The sequence below is a fragment of the Neolamprologus multifasciatus genome, chromosome 9, assembly GCF_963576455.1.
Source record: "Neolamprologus multifasciatus chromosome 9, fNeoMul1.2, whole genome shotgun sequence".
Classification (NCBI taxonomy): Eukaryota; Metazoa; Chordata; class Actinopteri; order Cichliformes; family Cichlidae; genus Neolamprologus; species Neolamprologus multifasciatus.
The window spans coordinates 26,503,310-26,524,662 of NC_140447.1; the positions used below are offsets into that span (position 1 = coordinate 26,503,310).

The 21,353-nt window shown below is 39.8% G+C and overlaps 1 protein-coding gene across 1 annotated transcript in view; it reads right to left on the bottom strand.

The window, feature by feature from the left end:
* The window catches only part of LOC146511685 (cadherin-12-like), a 113,201-nt gene that overhangs the window by 12,068 nt on the left and 79,780 nt on the right, over window positions 1–21,353 (bottom strand). The window contains exons 7-9 of the mRNA XM_085171606.1: window positions 13,889–14,142; window positions 6,353–6,489; window positions 2,879–3,000 (exon numbers count right to left, since the gene is read on the bottom strand). Of these exons, the coding sequence (XP_085027732.1) occupies window positions 2,879–3,000; window positions 6,353–6,489; window positions 13,889–14,142 (513 nt within the window). The remainder of the gene's footprint in view (window positions 1–2,878; window positions 3,001–6,352; window positions 6,490–13,888; window positions 14,143–21,353) is intronic.

The window sequence follows — 21,353 nt, forward strand, 5'->3', positions numbered from 1 at the left end:
CCTGGAGGGATCATGCTGTGGAAGAAAAAGCATGTTCCAGATTTGAGGAAAAAGAAGCTCCAGAGAAATAGAAGTGCCAATTCAGGGTCACTGGAGCCTTTCCCAGCTGTCATAGGGCGAGAGGCGAGGTACGCCGCGGACAGGTCGCCAATCTATCACAGGGCTGACAGAGAGACGAGGATAACCATTCGGAACTATGTTCGAATGAAAATCACAAATTAACCTAACATGCATGTGTTTGGACTGTGTCGGGAAGTTAAAGTACGCAGAGGGAACCCATTCAAACATAGCGAGAACATGCAAAGTCCACACAGAAAGGCTCCGAGGTGGATTCAAACTCAGTGAAGCAGTAATGCTATACACCACGATACCATGCCACCCACGGAGATGTGATGTCGTGTTTTATATACAGGACACTTCTTGCATGATGTGACCAGTTCACCTGAATATATGAATGCCTTGATATTACTTTAACTTGTTTACTTTCTTTACCTCCCTAATACATTTGCACATGTATAACAGGTCTATATAGAAAAATAATAAATAAATAAAAATCTTAATCTTGTTAAATAAAGGAATTACAAAAGAAAGAAAACCCCAAAACAACAGACCGAGCAAAATAAAAAGCTGATTCGGTTCATCTGAAGCAGAATCAAAGCAGTCATATAATTGAACATAATGACCTCCTAATCCTTAAAGCTAGGGGCACAACCTCAGGAAAGAGAAACTATGCTCAGGGCACCAGATAGCCACTCATATCTGCACATTTATACACTCTCCTTAAACCTCCCATAAGGCACCCGCAAGTCCACGGCTGCTAGCCTGAAAACCTTTAAAGGACGCATTGTACACCTCATTATTTAGAATGTGGATCAAAATATTCCAAATGTTTCATTAAATGTGTCTCTTAATGAAACATTTGATCACTCACAACTGGCCCAATGGATTATTAGACTTCACTGATCTTTAGGTACTGCCTAGGATTCATTCAGTGTATGAATGAACTATGAATATATATATATATATATATATATATATATATATATATATATATATATATATATATATATATATATATATATATAATTTTTTTTTTTTTTTTCAGTGAAATAAACTTTAATAGCAGGAAATTAACTATGCATATAATTCTTTTCTTTCGCTCCTTTTCCCCGTATTTTCCAGGTAACCTATATTTCACAACATCATAATAAAACTGGAAATTCTGTTTCTGCTGATGCCACCCCAATATTTTTAGTGCCCCCCATATGGTTAAGCCTATAAAAAATTGTGGAGACGCCCCTGCAACAGATCCGTTGGGTAAAGAATAATTTATTGTCCACTGTCAATATTTTATTATTCTCTTTTTACTTTTTATTAAACACTGTGTGTGCACCAGGTCATTTTAATCCCACTTTATAATCTGTTATACTGTGCTATTTATATTACTGTTCCATTTTTCTTTCATTTATAGTTTTTGTAAATTATATCAATTTATTAGTCATTTTAAAAATGTATACATTGTTTATTTTTGCATTTTAATTTAACTCTTTTGTTTTTGTAATATTGCCAAAATGGTTACAGTGTATCTTACTGAATTATATACCACTGGAGAAGTTTGTTGTATGTTGTGTTTAACTTGGATTTTAGCCGTTGTCATAAAGGACTTTCCCAACTTTGGGGGCAAATAAAGTATACATTGTGTTTTCTTCGTACAATATTCATGCGATTGTGAAATCTTTTTAGATTGAAAAAAAAAAAAAGTTTGCTGCCCACACAAGGCCTTGCACATCATTGAACATGCTATGTGTATCTGTACTACTGTGCTCACATTATGCTGTGAAGTGTAAATTGCATATTGGTCCAGAACCGCCTTCCGTTGATTAGATGAATGACATGCTCACAGGTTTAGCTTTAAACTCTAAAGACAAAAACTTTAAGACAAACTTTTTCCATGAGGAGATAAATGATAAAACATCCTTCCACTATCAAATACTGTTCATCATCCTGCACAGTGAAGCCATGAGCAAAATGCGCTTTTGAGTGGAGGTTAACTTCAAATGAGAAACCATTCCTGTTAAATTTAGGAGAAAAATAACAATTGTGTGTTTTAAATCAGTCTGGCAAGCAAGAAACATGACAAATCCACATGCCAAGGAAGACACTGATGTCTTCAAATGAAGGGCATGGGCGTTTTGATTGCAACAGACCTGACGACCGGCAAAACATCCTTAATGTGATGAGGTGTCTACGGTGATTTGATAGACTGCCAAAGACGCTGTTCCCTCACAACGCTAACTGCATATAGATGCTAGTTAATGGGCTAATTTACAGGCACAGGTGGTTTACAATCCACACAGAAATCCACACACAAATTCTCCGCTGCATCTCAAATATATTATCCGAAATGTGCTCGAGGTTGTTGATATGCAAAGCGCCGCTTTGCTTTATGAACTGAATCCAACTCTATGACTCAGTCAGTTCGAGATGTTGATTCATACTCCGTACTACTCTGTAAGTGTTCTCGGAAAAATCCCCTGAAATAAAAGCTTTTATTCAAGTGACCTTGAGTAAGATGCAGTAGCTGGTTAGATATCAATGTGAAATGTGTAGCAAAAACTTCCTCTAAAAAGTCTGAAATTATTTCTGCCAAAGTTGAAACAGGGACACTTTGTCACTATTCATAAAGAAGTATCCTTCATATTCAATTTGACATGTTTAGATAATTGTCAGTAAATGCTGTAAAACCATATCTACCTCTATAGGGGAACACATATTCCAACAAGCAGCTGTTATCTCGCTATAAATTAACACAATTTAATGAGTTCTGCCTAATTCCTTCAGAACCAGTCAGACAAAATGTGAGCAGCTGTAAACATACCTGTCCTGCTTTAGCATTTTCACACACAAAGGTCTCATAAGGACTGGCGAGCTCAGGGGGGAACTCGTTGATGTCCAGCACTTGGACAGTGATGGCTACTCGACTGGTCAGAACTGGACTGTCTGCAGAGAGAAGCAACAAATAATTACATGAATACAGAAACAGAGACATTTTGGGTGTTTTGTTCACAGCACTGACATCATGTGGATAAATTAAGTACTACCATCTTATTACAAACCAGAGCTTGAAGGCTTATCACTGTAGCAGTAGCACGGTCAAGTGGTTAAAGAGGCTTCCATGCTTGAGTCTCCTTGAACAGATGTTATAGCTGCTTAGCCACTGCAAGTGTTTAAATTCTGGAAAACGTCTTATGTGTGTGGAACACAGTGATGCATAAATGCTGTTTTATGATGCTTTTGACTGACGCTGAGAAGGAAAATAAAATAAATACATGCACTAAATTCGTCCCATGTGTTGCTCCTAAAGCACACCTCATATTATTGTATACGGCCCTTTCGAGAGGACATTTTTTATTACAAGCCTTTTTTAAAGGTTCTGTTATAGGTTTGAACCATAAGATGTGCATCCCATTCTAATTAGTGTGTGAAAGCCCCTTCGAGTGGGAATAGCTTGAATCCACAGTTGTTTGTTAGAGTGTTTCCTCACAGAGGGGATACAATGGGGGAAATGTTCTCTTTGTGTGAGAGCCCAGTTAAGGTAAACTTTATGGATTTGTTGTGGGAATAGGCTTTGGTGCACATTGGGAGGCTTAGCGTGTTCTCGTTTGTGTGAGTGCCAGTGCATAGGTTGGTAGGTTTGTATGTTGCTGGGTGGTTGAGAAAAAAAAATGCAAGGGCGGGGGGATTGGAGAAGCAGCCACGGCTCAGTTAGCAACCTGTCTCTGACCTTGATGGAAAAAGCAATCTTCCCACCGAGGTAAAAATGACACTGATCATGGGATTTGCTGCTTTGCACTGACTGAACTACTAACACTGATGCTCAGTTGGCAAAAAGGCACAATCGCTCGCTTGTGATCGAGAACTCTGTTTATAAAAGTGGGGACAACTTAAAATATTTCCACATCAATAAATTCTATATTTCTATATAGTCTCAGTGGTTTGAGCTAGTTAAGTTTACAATTTCCCCTCTCATCTAATTTTAAAAACTCATCTCCATAACTGTTGTTATTATGAGTGATATATCATTCAGCCCACTAGATGGAGCAATGGTACAGTGGTTATATTTGAATCTGACTTGCAGCAGCAATTTAGCCCAAACATATGCTCCATTTATTTACTGAGTCCTGTATAGTTGTACAATGCTTGAGTGATTTGCCCTGAAGTTACCAGTTTATACTGTTTTTCTAATGCACATTTTGTGTTTTGATTTCTCATTTTAATTTAAAAAAAATACTTTATTATTGCAAGCAATCAACCACGGATCTATAAAATGCACTGCAGAACACTAATAAAAAGAAATCATTCTGAGTATCTGTCTGCTAAAAGTGTAACTGCAGATAACATAAGTAACAAAACTGTGTTGACTGTCATTTTTTTTTAAAAAAAGAAAAAAGAAGAAGAAAGATAGTAAGTATGCTTCCTAATTGCCCCATGCCATGGTTATTACAGCATTGAATATATCTCCCCCTTGCCTTAAAATTACCAATGAGTTTAAATGCCAAAACACAACCAGTTAATCTAGCCCTGGCTCTTATTTAGCACGCCTTCTGTTCAGCCCAGTGTCTCAGGGGAACAGCACGCACTGCTCTCATTTTGCTGCATGACTGCAGTGTCTACAGACGACCAGACGGATCGCCAAGGTCTCCGAACTAAAGAGTCTCCAGCTCAGGTGTTGTGACCAGGTGTTTATCGTCGACGAACAAAAGCACAAATGCCATCGAGCAACTCTGTCGATACTGCTGGATGCTTACCGCCGAGTGATTGTAACGGGAATAAAAGGTGTGGGCGAATAAACGTTAAAAAGCATTAGTGGCAAGAACACGCGGTAGATACCGAGACAGGTCAAATACAGAGGTCTGCAATAATTTACTGTTTATTGAAAACTCCTGTGCAATGCTAAATAGGGCTGCTACAGACTGTAGATAAGTTAGAACAATTATTTTTTTCTATGTGTGTGCGTGACCTCTCCTCAACAACTGGATTTTTTTGTATGGGCACTGAAGGCATCTTTGCTTTAGTATTTATTGTTGTTATCCATGGTTTAAGACCTGAATAACAGACAGCAACGATGACAATAGTATCCAGAACATTGGAGCCATAACAGCCATCCAATACCCAGAACACAAAGTACTGCCAAATCTAACTCAAGGTCAAACACAGATTTGAACTCGAGCTGGGACACAAACTCTGGGGTGCTGGTTTTATCTCTGTTCTTGCTGCACCAGTCCAACTATTATTTTTAAACACTGGCTCTGGAAGTCTTGTTTATTTCTTTTTTTTGTTATTGTCAGTGAGTAACATTGTCTGTGGATGAACATTGGTCCTCTGAGAGGGGTGGGCAGAGGTCTGGATCAGAGCCCGACTTGTAGCGAGGTGATAAGAAAGGAGTGAGGCGCAGGTGGGTGAGGATAAAATGAGCAGAACTACTCCCTGATTCCTGCATCTAGTATGACACACACTGAACATGCAACTGCCTATTAAAACTTCCATCTCGCTTCTCTTCCTCTTCATCTGTGCTGTTTCCTCTCAGTCTACCTCATCCTGCAATTTCTTGGCACTTATGCACAAAAGCCACACAAAGAAAGGCGCACACACATTGAAAACAAAATTAGCATGTCACTTCCATGACCTTGAGGGGAAGTGACTAATATCAGTTTCCAAGGCGACAATGACTCAAGTTTTAACAGCCCATATTTCACAGTCTGTCCTAATGAATATACAGCATGTGTAATTTTGATTGAGCACCAGCCTGCCTCTGGGATAATGACTTTGACGGTTCTTAGCAGATTTGATGACTTGATGACGATGGATTTGCTTATTTATCCAGAAATTTGCTCCACTTCCTTCATAAAAACATAATTAGCTTGATGACATGTCTTAAAGCCACAGCTCCACATTAGTTCCGTCCTTTTCCGAGCTTGGCTCGCAACATGCTGCGATGCCGCTGCGTCGGCGGACTGTTAAACTGTGGAAGGTTCACGTTTTATTGCGGCGTAAGTAAAAGTTGACTCTGGCAAGACAAGCTCTCTTCCAATGCCAGTGTCATCAAACGTGCTAAAAGAGGCAGTTAAAAATGAAAACAGAGTTAAGGCAAGTATGCTAGAGGAGACAATGTCCTGAAGACACATCCCTCTGGGAGAGCTATCATAGTTTATAGATACCTATAAACCTTTCCAGCAAAATGGGATTGAGTATTGACTTGAGTAAAAGTGCATTAAATCCTTCACGCAGATTAAGGTGGGGGAAGGACAATGACACCTGCGTGAATCATAACTGATCTCATTGTCATACTTACTGAGTTTTGTCGCTACGATGGAGATATTGTGTTGGGCGATGTTTTCTCTGTCGAGAAGTTCGTTCGTGGAAATCGTTCCCTCCACTGGATCAATGTCAAAGTAGCTGTCCAAGTCGGTCTTCCAGTCAATGGAATATCTGAAAGAAAACGTTAGTTTAAAGACATCCATTTTCAGCACGAACCAGCAAATTAAACCACAGCGATTTTCCTTCTAGCGTCATGTATATGAGTTAGGTGTAATGTAATGTTGGCGTAGCCTTCATTACTCATTCTGAATGGTCATTTCCAGGAAATGTGCTGAGGATTGCATATACATTCCAATCTGGTAATGGGGCACACGTACTTTGGCCATGCTGAGCTAACGGTTTTCTTGGGAACATAAATGAATTTTGGGCACAGTTGAAACCGTATCAATCTCTCATGCTCAATGAACAACAAAGGCATAAAGTGTTGGTTCGATGTCTGAGAACAGAAGGCATGATGTCCTCTCTGTGAAATGCATCTTTGGTCTTACTGAGTTGCTCTGAATGCAAACTATGAAACACAAAAGAGATCTGAGAGCAGACCGCATGGCAGTGACAGCGCCATTCATCACTCCATGCTATTTGATCTTAAAAGGCTATTTTTCATTAATAATTTTGTGATCGTCAATGGCGTTCCAGCAGGAATAAATAGCTTGTCTTTTTTCATTCTCATTCACAATTAGGTCAGTTGAGATGTAATGGGAATCTGGTGCCTTACTCGTGGTCATTTCCACAGGGCTGATGGTTAATTTTTCATGGGAGTGAGTCTGCATTCACTACATACAGAAAAGGCTGTCTTTGCCACTATTCTGGTGAAAAACATTTTCGTTCCATGCCAAACTATTTGATCTTAAAAAAGCTCTTTCTCATGAATATTTACAATGCTTGTTTTCCACACTACAGAGCCTCAAACTGGACTTGACTCAGTCATTAAGAGAAACAGGCCTGGCTCACATTTACACCCTCAAGTCTTTTACTGTAATCAGGTTGATAACAACACCACTTGAGTAATATTTTCCATGAGCTTGGGTTGCATTAAATTTTCAGTTTAGTTTTGGGTCAGTCGACATTTTCCCTTTAACTCTGCATTGCATGCGGCCTTGAAGCGAACATGATCGTGTCAAAATAGTTTCGTGTGAGTCTCTTTGATAAATATTACAGCCAAACTCCCATCAAAAGTTTAAAAGATCAGTAGGTGTAATTTTTCCTCTGGGCAAAACATTTATTTTTTTGTTTTTTGTGGGGAGAGGGTATCATTGTTGTCAACCTGCTGGTCAAGCACGTTTTGCTTTCACCGTGGCCCATGCTGTTGGTATTACAAGATATCGCATGTTCATTAACAAACACCGCTGGTATTCAGTTCAACGACACAATACGTATCAACACATCAGTCACAGTTTCTAAAAGTGCATTACAAAGATGAAAAAAAAACATTCATTCTGTATTCATGTGGGACAAAAAGCATGAAAAAAATAGTTTGACTTGTAATTGTGCTAATCTCTGAGTTATCTTTCAATAGAATAGAGCTCATCAACAGCTAGGAATAAGAAATCACAGATATAAAGAGTCTATTTAAGATCAACTCAGTGCAGACAGCTGTAGATATGAAAATTAATTATGGCGTTATCTCCTTCTTTGAATAGCGATGATGTTAATTCACTTCAGTGCACATTGCACACAGTGCACAAGGTGATTTGAGGGAAAAAGGAAGGCATGTTTCAGTTTATTTTCTACAGTCGTTGGTTTTTAGACTTTATGGTTTTACTGTGGTAGCATTTTAAAGTCCATGACCAATGTGGCTCTTCAAAGTCTTGTGATCTGTGTTACTGCCTTTTTTAGGCAGAGGCCTTTCCATCTTTAAGTTTTGAAAACTAACACAAGCTGTAGGAAGCTCTATAGAATCAGCCAACAATGCACTATTCATGATGCCCTTTTTGTCCCTGTAGCTAGAGATAGCTTGACACTATACTACTAAATAGCGTTATTGGCCGAGTCTAAATGTCTAAAAGCATTATTCCCTATGCATGATGGGTCACTGGGTCCGTTGTTTTGAAGTGAGGAATACATGGCTCTCTAAAGGCACACAAATGAACAATGTCAGCTGTGGTATTGATGAATATTTAAAGTGCTGGAGACAAAGTGGAGATCCACAGAATAGAGGGCATTAGTTTTTTGTTGTACAAATCTTTGCTTCTTCTCTGCTTTTGTTTTCCCTGGGATGAAATATTCATAATAAAACAACCACTGTCCATGCAACATGTTTTTTTCCCCCCATTTTTTGCGTAACACTCTGGTAATTCATCTCTGAAATCCATTACTATAAAGCAATCCACCTGAATAAGAGCAGCTAATATGTTTTAAAAAGCGAAAGGGTTCTCATACATTTTTAAGAATGCACTCTTTTGTCTTTGCAAAGGACAGTCTATTGTTATCCACCACGGAGGTTTAATGGTAGAAAATGGGGCAGCATGAGTAAGTGTGCGTTCTATGTATGTGTGTGCGTGCAGTGGCGGGTGCATATCGAGGCAGAGAGATTGAGAAAGAAAAGGAACGTCTTGCCTTGATTATAAATCAGAAGATGAGTGAGGCATGTCAGATCTATAAAACTGAGCAGTAATGTTAAAATGTCTCACCTGATAATTACCCAGGAGAGAGCAGCAGTGTCTTATAAAGGACCCTTCAGCTTTCATAAACTAGGTGGTTGATTTCAGAGTTCAACAAAAAACTATTAAAGAGGGAATTAAAACCTGAGTAATTAATTCTAATAATATAAATTAGCAAAGGGAATGAATTTCCATTTGTTTTTAGTACCCTTGTAAGGTTACATGGATATATTATGCTATGGTTTACACTTTTCTTTCATCTAACACATTCTTAGATCTATAACTTCTGAGCAGTATTTAATGCAAACATGTCATCTGCATTGTCCAAACCGGAGGTCTTTTTTTTTGTATAACCAAGATAGTACGTGGGACAAAATATAGGTAAAAAAAAGTTTATTTCACAGGTTGATTCATCAAATTATGTTATGACAGCTAGACAAAGGACCTCTTTAAATATTTAATTTATCTACAATCTCTGTCCTCAGTTCCAGCGTGTTACTCCACAAAACCAAATTAATACTATTACATAGTTACATATTTATATATATACTATTACATAGTTACATTTTATATTTTATTTTCTATCAATTGAACGACAGTTACCTCAAGGTGTTGTATACTGTGAGGTAAAGACCCTACGTCAGTACATATCCAAAGCAGATTTACTACAAGCTACAACACTGTGAAGTGATGATACTGTATGCATTCATGTAGAATCCACAAGCATGTATGTGAACCTTGTTTTATTGAAAACATGTTTTGTTCAAAATGTCTTGAAAACACTTTATCAGCAATGCTAAACTGATACAACAAAAGGGATTAGATTTGAGAAGGTAAAACGTAATTCACTGTACAATCTGGGTTTTGATTGCATGATTGCATATACAGTAAGTATTTCCTTCACTGTTAAAAAAAAGATGCATGCAATCTTAAATGTTTATATAGAAGTCTATGGGAAAACAACCTGCACCCGACAAAAATAAAGCAAAAGAAAAAAAACAAACAAAACAAAACAAGGTATGAAATCTGTTTTGTAAAATCAATTTTGTAAATTCTGCAGATTTTTAAGGTCCACTCTCTGATTGGTGAAAATGTTCATCCTGTTCCTTCTTAACTGGACTTAAACAGTATGAAAGGTGTCCAGTAACAAGTCCAGTGTCTTAGTTGTTGCTAGAACTGCAATCTTCTGGACAGAGACCTCTGATGTTGTGCTTAGAATCTGGTGAAGTCTCTCTCCCAGTTTGGGGGTTACAGCTTCTGATGTAGCTATTACCACTGGGATCACTTTGGACTTTACCTTTCACATGTGTTCCTACTGTCTGCTCTATCAACCACAAGCTGATGCTTTGGCAGTCTGGTGGGTTTTGCAATGCTCTTCTGAGCATTGCAAAACGGTCATGGTCACGTGCTGACTTATATACCTAATCGGCTTGGTTGTTATAATGCCTGATAGGAGTTTGTGTTCTGTGGAGAGGCAGGTAATTGGCTGTTACCTGCCTTGTGGGGGTCCTTCATAATCAGGATTGTTCTTGTCTGGATGAATACCTGCTTTTAGCAGCCCCTTATTTGTGCTGCCAGGCAATCATGGATAGCCAAATCCTCTTGAGAACAAAGGGCAAAAATATCTTCCAATTTAACTTTTTTCGTGATTTGTATGTCGACTACAGGGGCCATAAATGAACAGGCTGGATCTCAGGAGGAGATAGCTTTTTCATAGGCTGGGCTTGTGCCGGGTCCCGGTACTGTCCAGTTCTTCATTCCAGAAATTGGATGTCTGTCTTTGTGAAGTTGACTGGTTCTTGCTCTGGGAGGTGGCTCAGGTGTGCTCTTAGGTCCAATAGCCACTTGGAGTTTGTGTTGTGTGACAACTCTTTTTCCCACATATTCTTCAAAATTGTTCCATTTCAGCTCCGGATCGTTTTCAGTTGGTTTGATACCTTGTGTTTGGCCATAATCTTTAACCTCAGCTCAGTAGATGAATTGGTCACTGCATTGCTTTCTTCTGTCAGGGCTGGCTATGGCCATACTGCTCACTATTGTGCCAGTGTGCTATCGCCTCTCAATGTCCAGCTTTGTAGTGTTCTTTCAATGATGTTATTACACAGAGTTAATAGGTGCTTCTTGTTGGGTTTCAACTCATCCACAGTTCTCACATGCATTGCATGTAATCGCTCTCATTACTATACTTCATATATACTATATATGTAATGATTGATTATATACTGATTTATTCCCAAATTGTCTGCCTTTGTTGGCATAATTACATAGGTCCCTGCTGCTTTATCCCTATTCGTTATCTGCAAAACAAATTAAACATAACAACAGGTACCTCTAATGTTCAGCTTGAGAGGCAGGCTTTAATACATTCAGTTTAGTTTAATGAGTCATTATAAACTATTAAGAACTAAAGTCACTCATTTTAGTTTTGAAAGTACACAGAATATTTAAATATACTTAATGACACCACTTACAAAGTTCAAATAGTCTGCTTATGTTGTATAACATTACCGGCAAGTGTAGACCTGCTAACAGATCATCCTAGCAGGATTTTACATGGCAGTGTCAAATGTTCTACATAGACTGATTGGGCTTTAGACTGATGAGTAAACTTGACAAAACTCTCGAGATTAAAGCTATGATGACACTGATGAATGAAGACTGGAAACACAGATGAATAGAGATCTAAAAACTTCAATCACCGGCTGCAGAATGACAGTACTTCCCTATTTAACACTTTTATTCTCAAGAGAATACCAAGGGCAATTTGGCTCAATAGCCTGAGCTCTTGAAGATGGATGCACATTTAGATCCTACCATACTTTACTCAAGTATTTAGTACAAATTATAGTCTGAATAATGTCAACCAATGAGTTTCTTTTAATGGCAGGAATTTCTGAATCACGGGAAACACTGTAATGTAGCTGTGTTGTCAAGGTTCTACATAAAACCATCATGACGATGCTATTAATCCAAGCAAATTTAGTATAATTAAGTTGGCACAAAATGCATAGCATCTTGACAAGTCTGTTAATCTTAGTAATTGAGAAAAGAAGTAAGTGTTGTTCATTCAGCATCATATTCAGTCAGTGGCATATCTGATTACATGAAACAATGATTTTCAAGTGCAGTTTGTCTCTGAACATTCCTACAAAACAAAAGAGAAATATTTCGAATTATATACAGTGCTGTGCAACATTCTTCAGGCACATTTTTTATTATTTCGTTCTTATATTTTAAAAGTGTCTGGACTTCTTTACAATTTCTTGAAGATGTTTCACCTCTCAACCTCTCATCCGAGAAGCTTCTTCAGTTCTAAGAGCAACTGGTGGAGAGTCCCAAATTTTTAAGTCCTGTTGGGAGTGTCCCTAAGAGGATCCTGGACCCCCTATTGTTCCTCTGCCTAATCACACAAGCAAAGGTGTGAAAACAGGTGTGGGTCACAATCAGCCAAAGTTTTGGGTGAACCTGTTTTGAAGGGATCTCAAAACTGGATTATAGGTGGCAGACAGTTGGTGTCGTAAGCCACCGCCTCTGTTCGAAGATGGTCGTTCACAGTGGACATAGATGGCTTTTTCATTCCTCTTTCAAACCCTCTGTCTTCTCTGTCCAAGAAGTGGACATTGGCATTCTCAAAAAAAGTGACCTTTGTCCTTTAGATGCAGGTGTTCAGCTCCAGATGCTCTTTCCAAGCTCCTTACACTACGATGACCTGGATGACTGAGAAGCCTCACAGATATGCTTCTTATATGGTAAATGGCCTGCATTTGTATAGCGCTTTTCTAGTCCCTAAGGACCCCAAAGCACTTCACACTACATTCAGTCATTCACCCATTCACACACTGGCGATAGCAAGCTACATTGTAGCCACAGCTGCCCTGGGGCGCACGACAGAGGCGAGGCTGCCGGACACTGGCGCCACCGGGCCCTCTGACCACCACCAGTAGGCAAACATGGGGTTAGTGTCTTGCCCAAGGATATTTGGCATGCAGCCAGGAGGCAACCTGGGATCGAACCACCGACCTTCTGATTAGTGGCTGACCTGCTCTGGTCAGCCACTAATCGGGTGGCCTTATAGTTTATTAAACTGTAAATACGTATAAAAACACACCTAATTCATGTCTTCACACAACTTAACATAGAAACTATTTTAAATTGTATGTTTTGGTACCTTGTTGCAACAGTTGTCACAAAAACACAATTTGTTCTCCTTTCTTTAGTTGGCATGTGGTTAAAATTGATAGAATTATGAATGCAGAAGAGTCCAGCCAGATTTTAGTGGATCATGCAATACCATCTGGAAAGCATCTAACTGGCAACAGGGTCATTTTTCCAGCACAACAGTGATCCCATACATGTTATTAATGCAACAAAAGTGTATCCTGCCTCTTCAAAGTCCAGACCTCATCATGGCAGACAACATCCAGAGAATTGTATTGTATGCCCTTTAACAAGACTGGAGAACTATGCCTGAAAACTGCTTACAGAAATTACAAGAAACCTTGCTTAAGAGAGTTCAGGCTGTACTGGAGTTATACTATCTGGTTACACCAAATATTAACCTTTTGAATTATACTCTCATGTTTTAATAAGTCAGTGCACCTATTTCCCATTTTTCTGCAGAATATAAAGAAATGAGAGGTTATTCAAGACTTTTGTGTAGTACTGTGGAGATATATGTTTTTGATTTAAATACAACCACTTCCTGGGGCATTAAAAACACTGTGTGCAAAATATTTGTGGCAGTTTAACTTGAAAGAAACCTGAGACTGGCTTACCCTTTGATAAATCACATCACTTTTCCCAAAACTGAGATATAACAAAACTGATAAAACTGAACTGTGATTAAACACCATGTGCAGAAATATATGTCTACAGGATCTACTTTTTAATCCTGAAGAGTTTAACTTTACCTGACTGGGCTGCTGCTGGCATCCAAATCCTGTGCAGTCACTGCTCCGATGATGGTCCCCGCAGGTGTGTCCTCATACACATCCATCACATAGGAGGGCTTATTGAACACCGGAGGCTCATCCACATCCAAAACGTTAATCTTCACTGTTGCTGTGTCTTTGAAGGCCCCAGAGCTCTGAAATCTTGGATCCAGGTGAGCGTTGGAAGCATCTACCTTAAAGGTATATGCCTTCTTTGTTTCATAGTCCAGAGACTGAGTGAGGGGGAAAAAAGAAGCAATATTTACCTCCAACTTGTTTGCAAATCATAATTGTGTCATGTGTTCGCACTTCTGATCTAATGCACTTTTGTTGTAGTGTTCATCATGTACGTGCTAAGAGCTCTTGAGGAAAATGCTGCAACTCGATATCAGCATCGCTGTTGACAGCAGTTTCCTCTCACTTCATTTTTGTTATATTATCATTTTCAAGCATGAATAACTGCTATCAAATGTCAACATCAGTCTTCACATTCAATAAAAAAACAGCATTACGTGTTATTTCCTGTATTTATTCAGTTGGGCAAAACACATTCAAGCGGCATTGTTCACGCCTGCCTGCAAAGAAAAGCTGAAAAATGCATGTGAAAAAAGCAACAACTGATATGATATGAAGGATAATGATTGTGTGTATGCTTGTTGTTTACATGACAGGTCAATTGGCAGTTAATAGTACAGTAGCACCAAGTTCATGAGACATATTGCAGGTCCTGACCAGGTCAACGTTTCCCCCCCTCAGGGTGATAAAGTCAAGCAGCACTTATTTGGTTCAGCAGGACTTCACCCCACGTACAAGAGTTCTCAAACAATAGCTTCAGAGTTCATATGTTCTTCCTACTTGAGCGTCTGACATATCAGCTCAGGGTCAATTAGTGAAAAGCGAGGTGTGGAATGAGCGGCCTCGGCATGTCTGCGAATGAGGTGTACACATCCGACAGCAATGACACCCGTGTTCGTGCTTCTGCCTGTCTCCTGCCCTCTCATGTGTGACCAACCGTACTTGGCGAGCTTGCAGTCGGTCACGCTCTACTGGCCGGGAGTCACATGAGAGACATTCCTTTCTGTGTATTTCAAATTGACTAACATGTAACCACCTATGGCAGCAATGCTATCTCCCTGCCTCAGGTCTTTGGCTTCTCTGGCCTGCTGTTTCAGAAGACACCAAGTGAAAACAGCTGGTAACAGGGCTGCAAAATGTTCTTATGTGAAGAGACAGAGGCTGTGAGGGAGTAGGTACGCTGGAGGATGCCTAAAATTGAGGATTTATTTATTTTTTTTGCCATGCAAAATGAATATGACTAAATCATCTGTCCAAATTAAATGCACATGAATTAGCGACGTAATTAGAGTCCAACCACTAGAAATAATCAGAGGCTGTGCAGTCATGATTTCACAGCGATAACAGATGCTCCTCAAGCCCTCTGTCTCTCTTCCATCTCCACGGCTTCACAGTCTTGCACTTACAGCAGGTGTCCATAAAAAGAAAAAAAAAGAAAAAAGCGAGCGAGAGCGCTATGTGAAGGCAAGCCAATCTGAAAGCAATCATTGACCATCAACCACCGTGATTGGTTTGATTACAGTGCACCAGATGCAACTGGCTAGGCACAGCTATACGATTCTTTAACAGGAAATACACTCTGTCCCTTTCAATCACTCTCAAGAGGTGACAACATCAAGGGAAGACCAAGCTCCCTGAAGCAACAGTCTGGTGTAAAAACTGAATTAATTGTGGATGTCAGTCAAATTCTGATCGCCGCAATCAAGGAGAAGAGTTTCCCCAAAGTTACACCGACACCTGCAAAGTAGTCTAAAATGTACAACAGTCAGTGTTTACTGAGCTTCCTGCTGTGAATTCCTGGAAACCAGCATCAAAAGGAATTCTCTGTGATTTTGTTTCCTAAAAAGTATGTTTGAGAGAACTGAAATAACTGCACCAATAAGATATTTAAAACAACTCTCATTACCTGGATTTATTTGATTCAAACCCCGCATAAACAAAGCAAAATGAATAACATGCTAATAATAGGCCCTCTGGCATAGTACATCATACTGTGCCTGGACCGGCATCTGTAGACAGCCATGCATAGTTCAACAGTAATACTTGCACAGGTGGAGAAGGAGGAGGGAAGGCGGTGGTGGGGTTGTGGACAGCAGGAGGTGTACGCCCGGCCTCATTAGCCAGAATCTCACTGGGGATAGGGAGAAGCTCTGCTTTCCATCTCAACATGCTGCATCACCACAATTAGGATACAGGCCCAAAATCTCACCCTTTATAACTGTCTAATTTTCTTGTAATCCGCAGCTAGCCGAGGACAGTCTTGTGGGATGCGATGAGGAAATGCTCCTTTCACACACCGACTTTGCCACAGTTTTGACACAAATCTCCTAGCAAGCGCAGCTGGTGTCTTGGAGCTCCAGCTGACAAATGACTTTGCATAAATAATGCCTGAAAACAGTTGAGCATGAGCAATGCTATTTAATTGCATGTGGATTCAGGCATTTTAAATGTGACTGTTTTAATAAGGCACTCTTAAACTGCAGCAACGCTTAGCCAATTTTGTCAGACTCAAAAAGTCACCTATATCTTAAAACCGCTGGTTGGCTTATTCGTCATTACTACATATTTGTCACATATGAGTTATGATTCACATATTCTTGTTTCTTTTTTTCTCAACTTCTTTGCTTCTGCAGTTATACTCTCTGCATTTGCATATTTGCAAATGTTTTAACATTTCTCACAAGCCACTAACTACAAGGTGCTCTGAAATCAATGCATTCACATTCACCCTCCCATTCACAACAGCTTTGTTTGACAAAAATTCCTACTTATTAAGATGTCCCAGGTTTTTTGCCAACAAATTAATAGTATGGTGCATTTCTTTGAAAGATGTGTGTCTTTTCTTAGTTATGAAACAGTCACCTTTGTTAGCTGAAACAGCCAATGTGGCAACTAGAAAGTGTTTTAAATGCAGTGTTGGGACCTCTGGCTAATATGTCGGGTTCGTGTCGGGCTCGTAGCCGAAAACTAGCTTTACTTTGTTGTCTGGGTCAACTTGCTAGCGAGATACAAAGACAGGCGTTGAAAGGCTGCTCCAACAGAACTTATTGTTTTTGGAGGAAAACACGAGTCAAGTCTTAATAGCTTACTTACAACTGGGCTCGTCAGGCTCTCTTCTTGGCTGCAGTGGTTATTATTATATTTACATGCTTCCAGCTCCTGTTTTTGCTCGATGACAGCTCGTACTTTTCCTTTTTCTCCCTCCCTCGCTCACAGACACATAACGTGTATGGCAGTCCATTCTCCCTGCAGCACGGACTACACTGCCTATGATGCTACATTCTTTAGAGCTACACCTGTAGCATTCTGCCTATTAGCTTAGCATAACAACAACAAAAAGGCCTCTCTCACCCAGGAAACACGCAGAGAGAGAGCGGCATCCTGTAACCATGGCAACCGTAACGCTGCCGCCCGGAACAACAGAACGTAGCTGTCAAACAAAACCCAAACAGTCCTGACCCGCCACAATATGAAACAGGAAAGTACCGCCGTGTAATCCATTTATTTCAACAAAGTAACTGTATTCTAAATACCACCTTTTTAAACGGTAACTGTAACGGAATACAGTTACTCATATTTTGTATTTTAAATACGTAACGGCGGTACATGTATTCCGTTACTCCCCAACACTGTTTAAATGTCATAAAAATATTCCTGCCCTGAATCATTTTATGCAACATTTATCACATTTATAACATTTCGCTCATTATGAAACTTAATTAAGTTCATTTGACATGTTTATTCAGTGTGTAGCAATTCAACAGAGTGAAATCCAAACCTTTTAATACCCTCCCCCATCATATTGTTTTAGGCTTACCAAACACTGCCAATAATATTTGATTGCACAAAGACCCCCCAGGATATTTTCTTCTACAGTATCAAAATAAAGAGCAGAGCTCTCAAATTCTACACCAGCATTTGAAAACCAAAAACACACAACAAACACCCCGGGATAATAAAGCACGTATTAGTGCTTTATTATGGCTTTATTATTTTTTCTTTTTATGGAGTACTACGGCAGAGGATCGAAAGGTTTTGATATCGAGTCTCCTATTAAATGAAAAGAGATGACAACACAGGGGCAAAGTGCAGTTCATTTACTTCGCAAATGGAAGCGGGAGATTAGCATGGACAAACCATCGAGCGAATTCCACAGTGCAAACAGTAATGTTCAGAGCTTCACGGCCTTTTAAATATGTCTGAGACACATGATGGTCCAAGTATGTCTGGGATAGCTGTGGTTAAATTGGAATAAAATGGGACCAGGAGGGGGTAATGAGAAACTCTGAGTTAATGAGAAGACGTACTAATGTGTCAACGCTTGACTTGGGGAGAATCAAATCAGACCTGCAGGCCATAGGGGAAATTTCCCAAGAAGGAAAAAAAAAAAACGGCCATTCATTCTGTGCCTGCATGTATCATTTTAGGTTTTTTTCTTCCTCTCCTTCGAAGATGACCTACTTATGAAGCCAGCTCTGTATCGCTAAGTATTACCCACATCCCCACATGTATATTGTCCATAAACAAGTCGCATACCATTCAATTAAATGTTTAAAGTGTCTCATTATTGCTTCAGTTGTTATGCACCTTTTTACGGGTGACTGCAGACGCAACAAGGAAGCGTATCAACGGTGGAATTTGTAAGGAGGACAAACCAAGTTCCTCTCATGTCAGTGCTGCTGCTCTTCAACATCACAACAGAACATACTTGAAATTCTAGACATGGCGCAGCGCCCTTTGATATGTAAATGTGCACCTTCATTGCACTGGCAGTGATACTGAATGGAGGAACTTTTTTTTTTTTTTTCCTTGCCAATTGAACCTGTTATGTTCCAAGGGAATTTGTTAATTCAGAGCTGGGGACTAATCACAGCATCATAGTCTCACAGGTACAGTATTATCCTTCGCACGCGTTAAAAAGTCCTTACATCGACAGATTCCCATGTGTGAATACAGAACAATGGATGAGCTCGTTGATGATTTATACTGAGATTTTATAAGGGCAAGTCCAAAAAAAAAAAAAGTAATTTATGTCTCAGTTGCGCCTTCGCAGCTTTCTCTCATAACAGCATAAAGTGTTAGTTGCAACTGTTGTTGTTTTTTTGTTTTGTCTTGTTTTTTTTTACCTTGGTGGTTATTTTAGGGATGTGAGAGGCAGGATGATATGCATATTTAATAAGTTCACCGTTTGTTTGTGCATTCACTTCAGTATACTGTAACAATAGCAGAGTTCAATACTCTTCTTCAACTTCAGCTATGCTCGCCTACTAACGGGGGGGATGGTTTTCTGCCAATAGCAGGGACTGTATCTAGTATTTCCCACTGATGAATCATTATCACAGCACAGCAAGCCATTAGAGGGCTGATTTTATTTGTTTGTGCTTAATGCCTGCGTTACCTGAAGAGGGCCGAAGATTAAATGGGTGAAAAATCCAACAGTGTTGGTTAATCTGTGATATGCAGAGCGGCTTTAAATCCGTTTAACCACAGCATTATATATTTACAATACTGCTTATGAATCACCAACCCCTCCAACCCCCTCGAGAGCAAATCAAAGTTAAGCCAAACATGCCCAGAATATTACACATTTCTAATAGCAGCCGCGTGAGCAAACATATTTCTCTGAATAGCAAAAGTGCGTGTTGTCTGGATGCTTATTTCTTGTGAGATCAATACCTTCCGAGCCTACATGACAAGCCAGTCCAATAAGCTAAACACATTATTTGTTGGATACAAAGTCGCTTCGGATTCCACTGAGATTGTGAGATGAGCAGTTATGAGGCTTGGTTTAGTAGGGCTGTCTAAAATGAATGACACCTTCGTGAAGTCACCGCAGTCATTGACTGACAGTTCGGGGAAATTCGGCCATGCAGACGAATACTTAAGCCCTGGGGCCACAATTGTGCTATCAGCAGTCAACTGACCACAGAGCACAAAGAGCTTATCATCAGTAGAGAAAAGCTTACATGCCCCAGAGAGCCATTTCATGTCCCTGTGAATACCAGGGGGTCCTAACACTGCGGAGAAGAGCTGCTCACTTTATTGTGCTGCCATCAGTCACATCGGTTTGTGTCCTTGGCTGCCTCGAAGCATCTCCATCCCCCCAGTGTTCACAACAGTGGAGTGCCATGTGAGAGCCTTGCCAGCAGCTCTGTCCACACTGCAGTTGAGTAGAGTGACTGTGAAAGACTCGCGCTGCCACTCTTAATAGGACAGGGTTAGCCATGAGATGAGCCCCGAGACACTAGTTTAATCTATAACACCCACGCCTCCCCAGGCCACCGGAGAGAGAAGGCACTTCATCGACTCCTAGCACCACCTCAGCCACCTCTTTGTCACTCTCTCTCCTCTTTTTCTCTTGTCGTAGGTATTTGCTCACAGACGGCACATGCAAACACCGACATGCACACACATTGCTCCCTGCTTGGCGTCTCCGCAAGGTGTTATTCATGTGTTGGACACCTGAATCTCCCGCTGTGCTGACATATTGTTTCCTGCTTCCCCCCCATCTCTGGACTCCTTTTACACCAGGCCTAAAATAACTCATTTCACCTCCTACTGGAACATTCGGCACGTTAATCAATAGATGAGTTTCAACTCTTGTCTTTGAGCAGGACTAGGTAGTATCATGCCACTCCATGGTCTCTGTTTTTTGGGGGATTCATTTTGGCGTGTTTGTTTGTTTGTTTGTTTGTTTGTTAGTTAGGGGGGAACTGTTATTATCCTTTACAAATATATAGGTTATGAGCATTTTATGTTTCAGATGGTTTTACAATACAATGGCATGTTATTTCAAGACATTTGAATGAATGTGCCTTTGTCTAATCAGTCTTCTTTGTTCTTTTGCATTCAACCAATATTCTTCACAGTTTCTTGGTCCTTCAAGCAGCTTGTTCATTGTGTTTGTCGTTTGACCTTTTTTTTAAGCTAGTATCTCAGCGAGATTGAAAGGCGCTAACAGCATTCATGCTCTGAAATGATTACTGTTCAAACAGCACAGTAATGACATGTCTGATGAAGAAATTAGACTGCAGTCACTTTATGGCTTCAGTAAAATTAAGTCCTTAATTGATGGCAGGAAGGCTGAAAAAAAAAAAAAAGACTTCTTCTCTCAGTACAGTCAATTGACTATGGGGAAGTCTAAATATGGACATTTTGAGCGAAGGCAAACCAAGCAATCAGTCGAATTTGTTTTGCTCCCTATTGGTGGCACACTCTTTACTTAAATGCCATGCAACACTATAACATTAATCACTTGAACATGCTGTTCTTTGGGAGCAGAAAAAAAAATGTCACCTTATGCAAGCTGGATGACTCATTGGCTGACTTTGACTGCTGCTTTATTAACTCAAAGTCTTGAAAGACATTC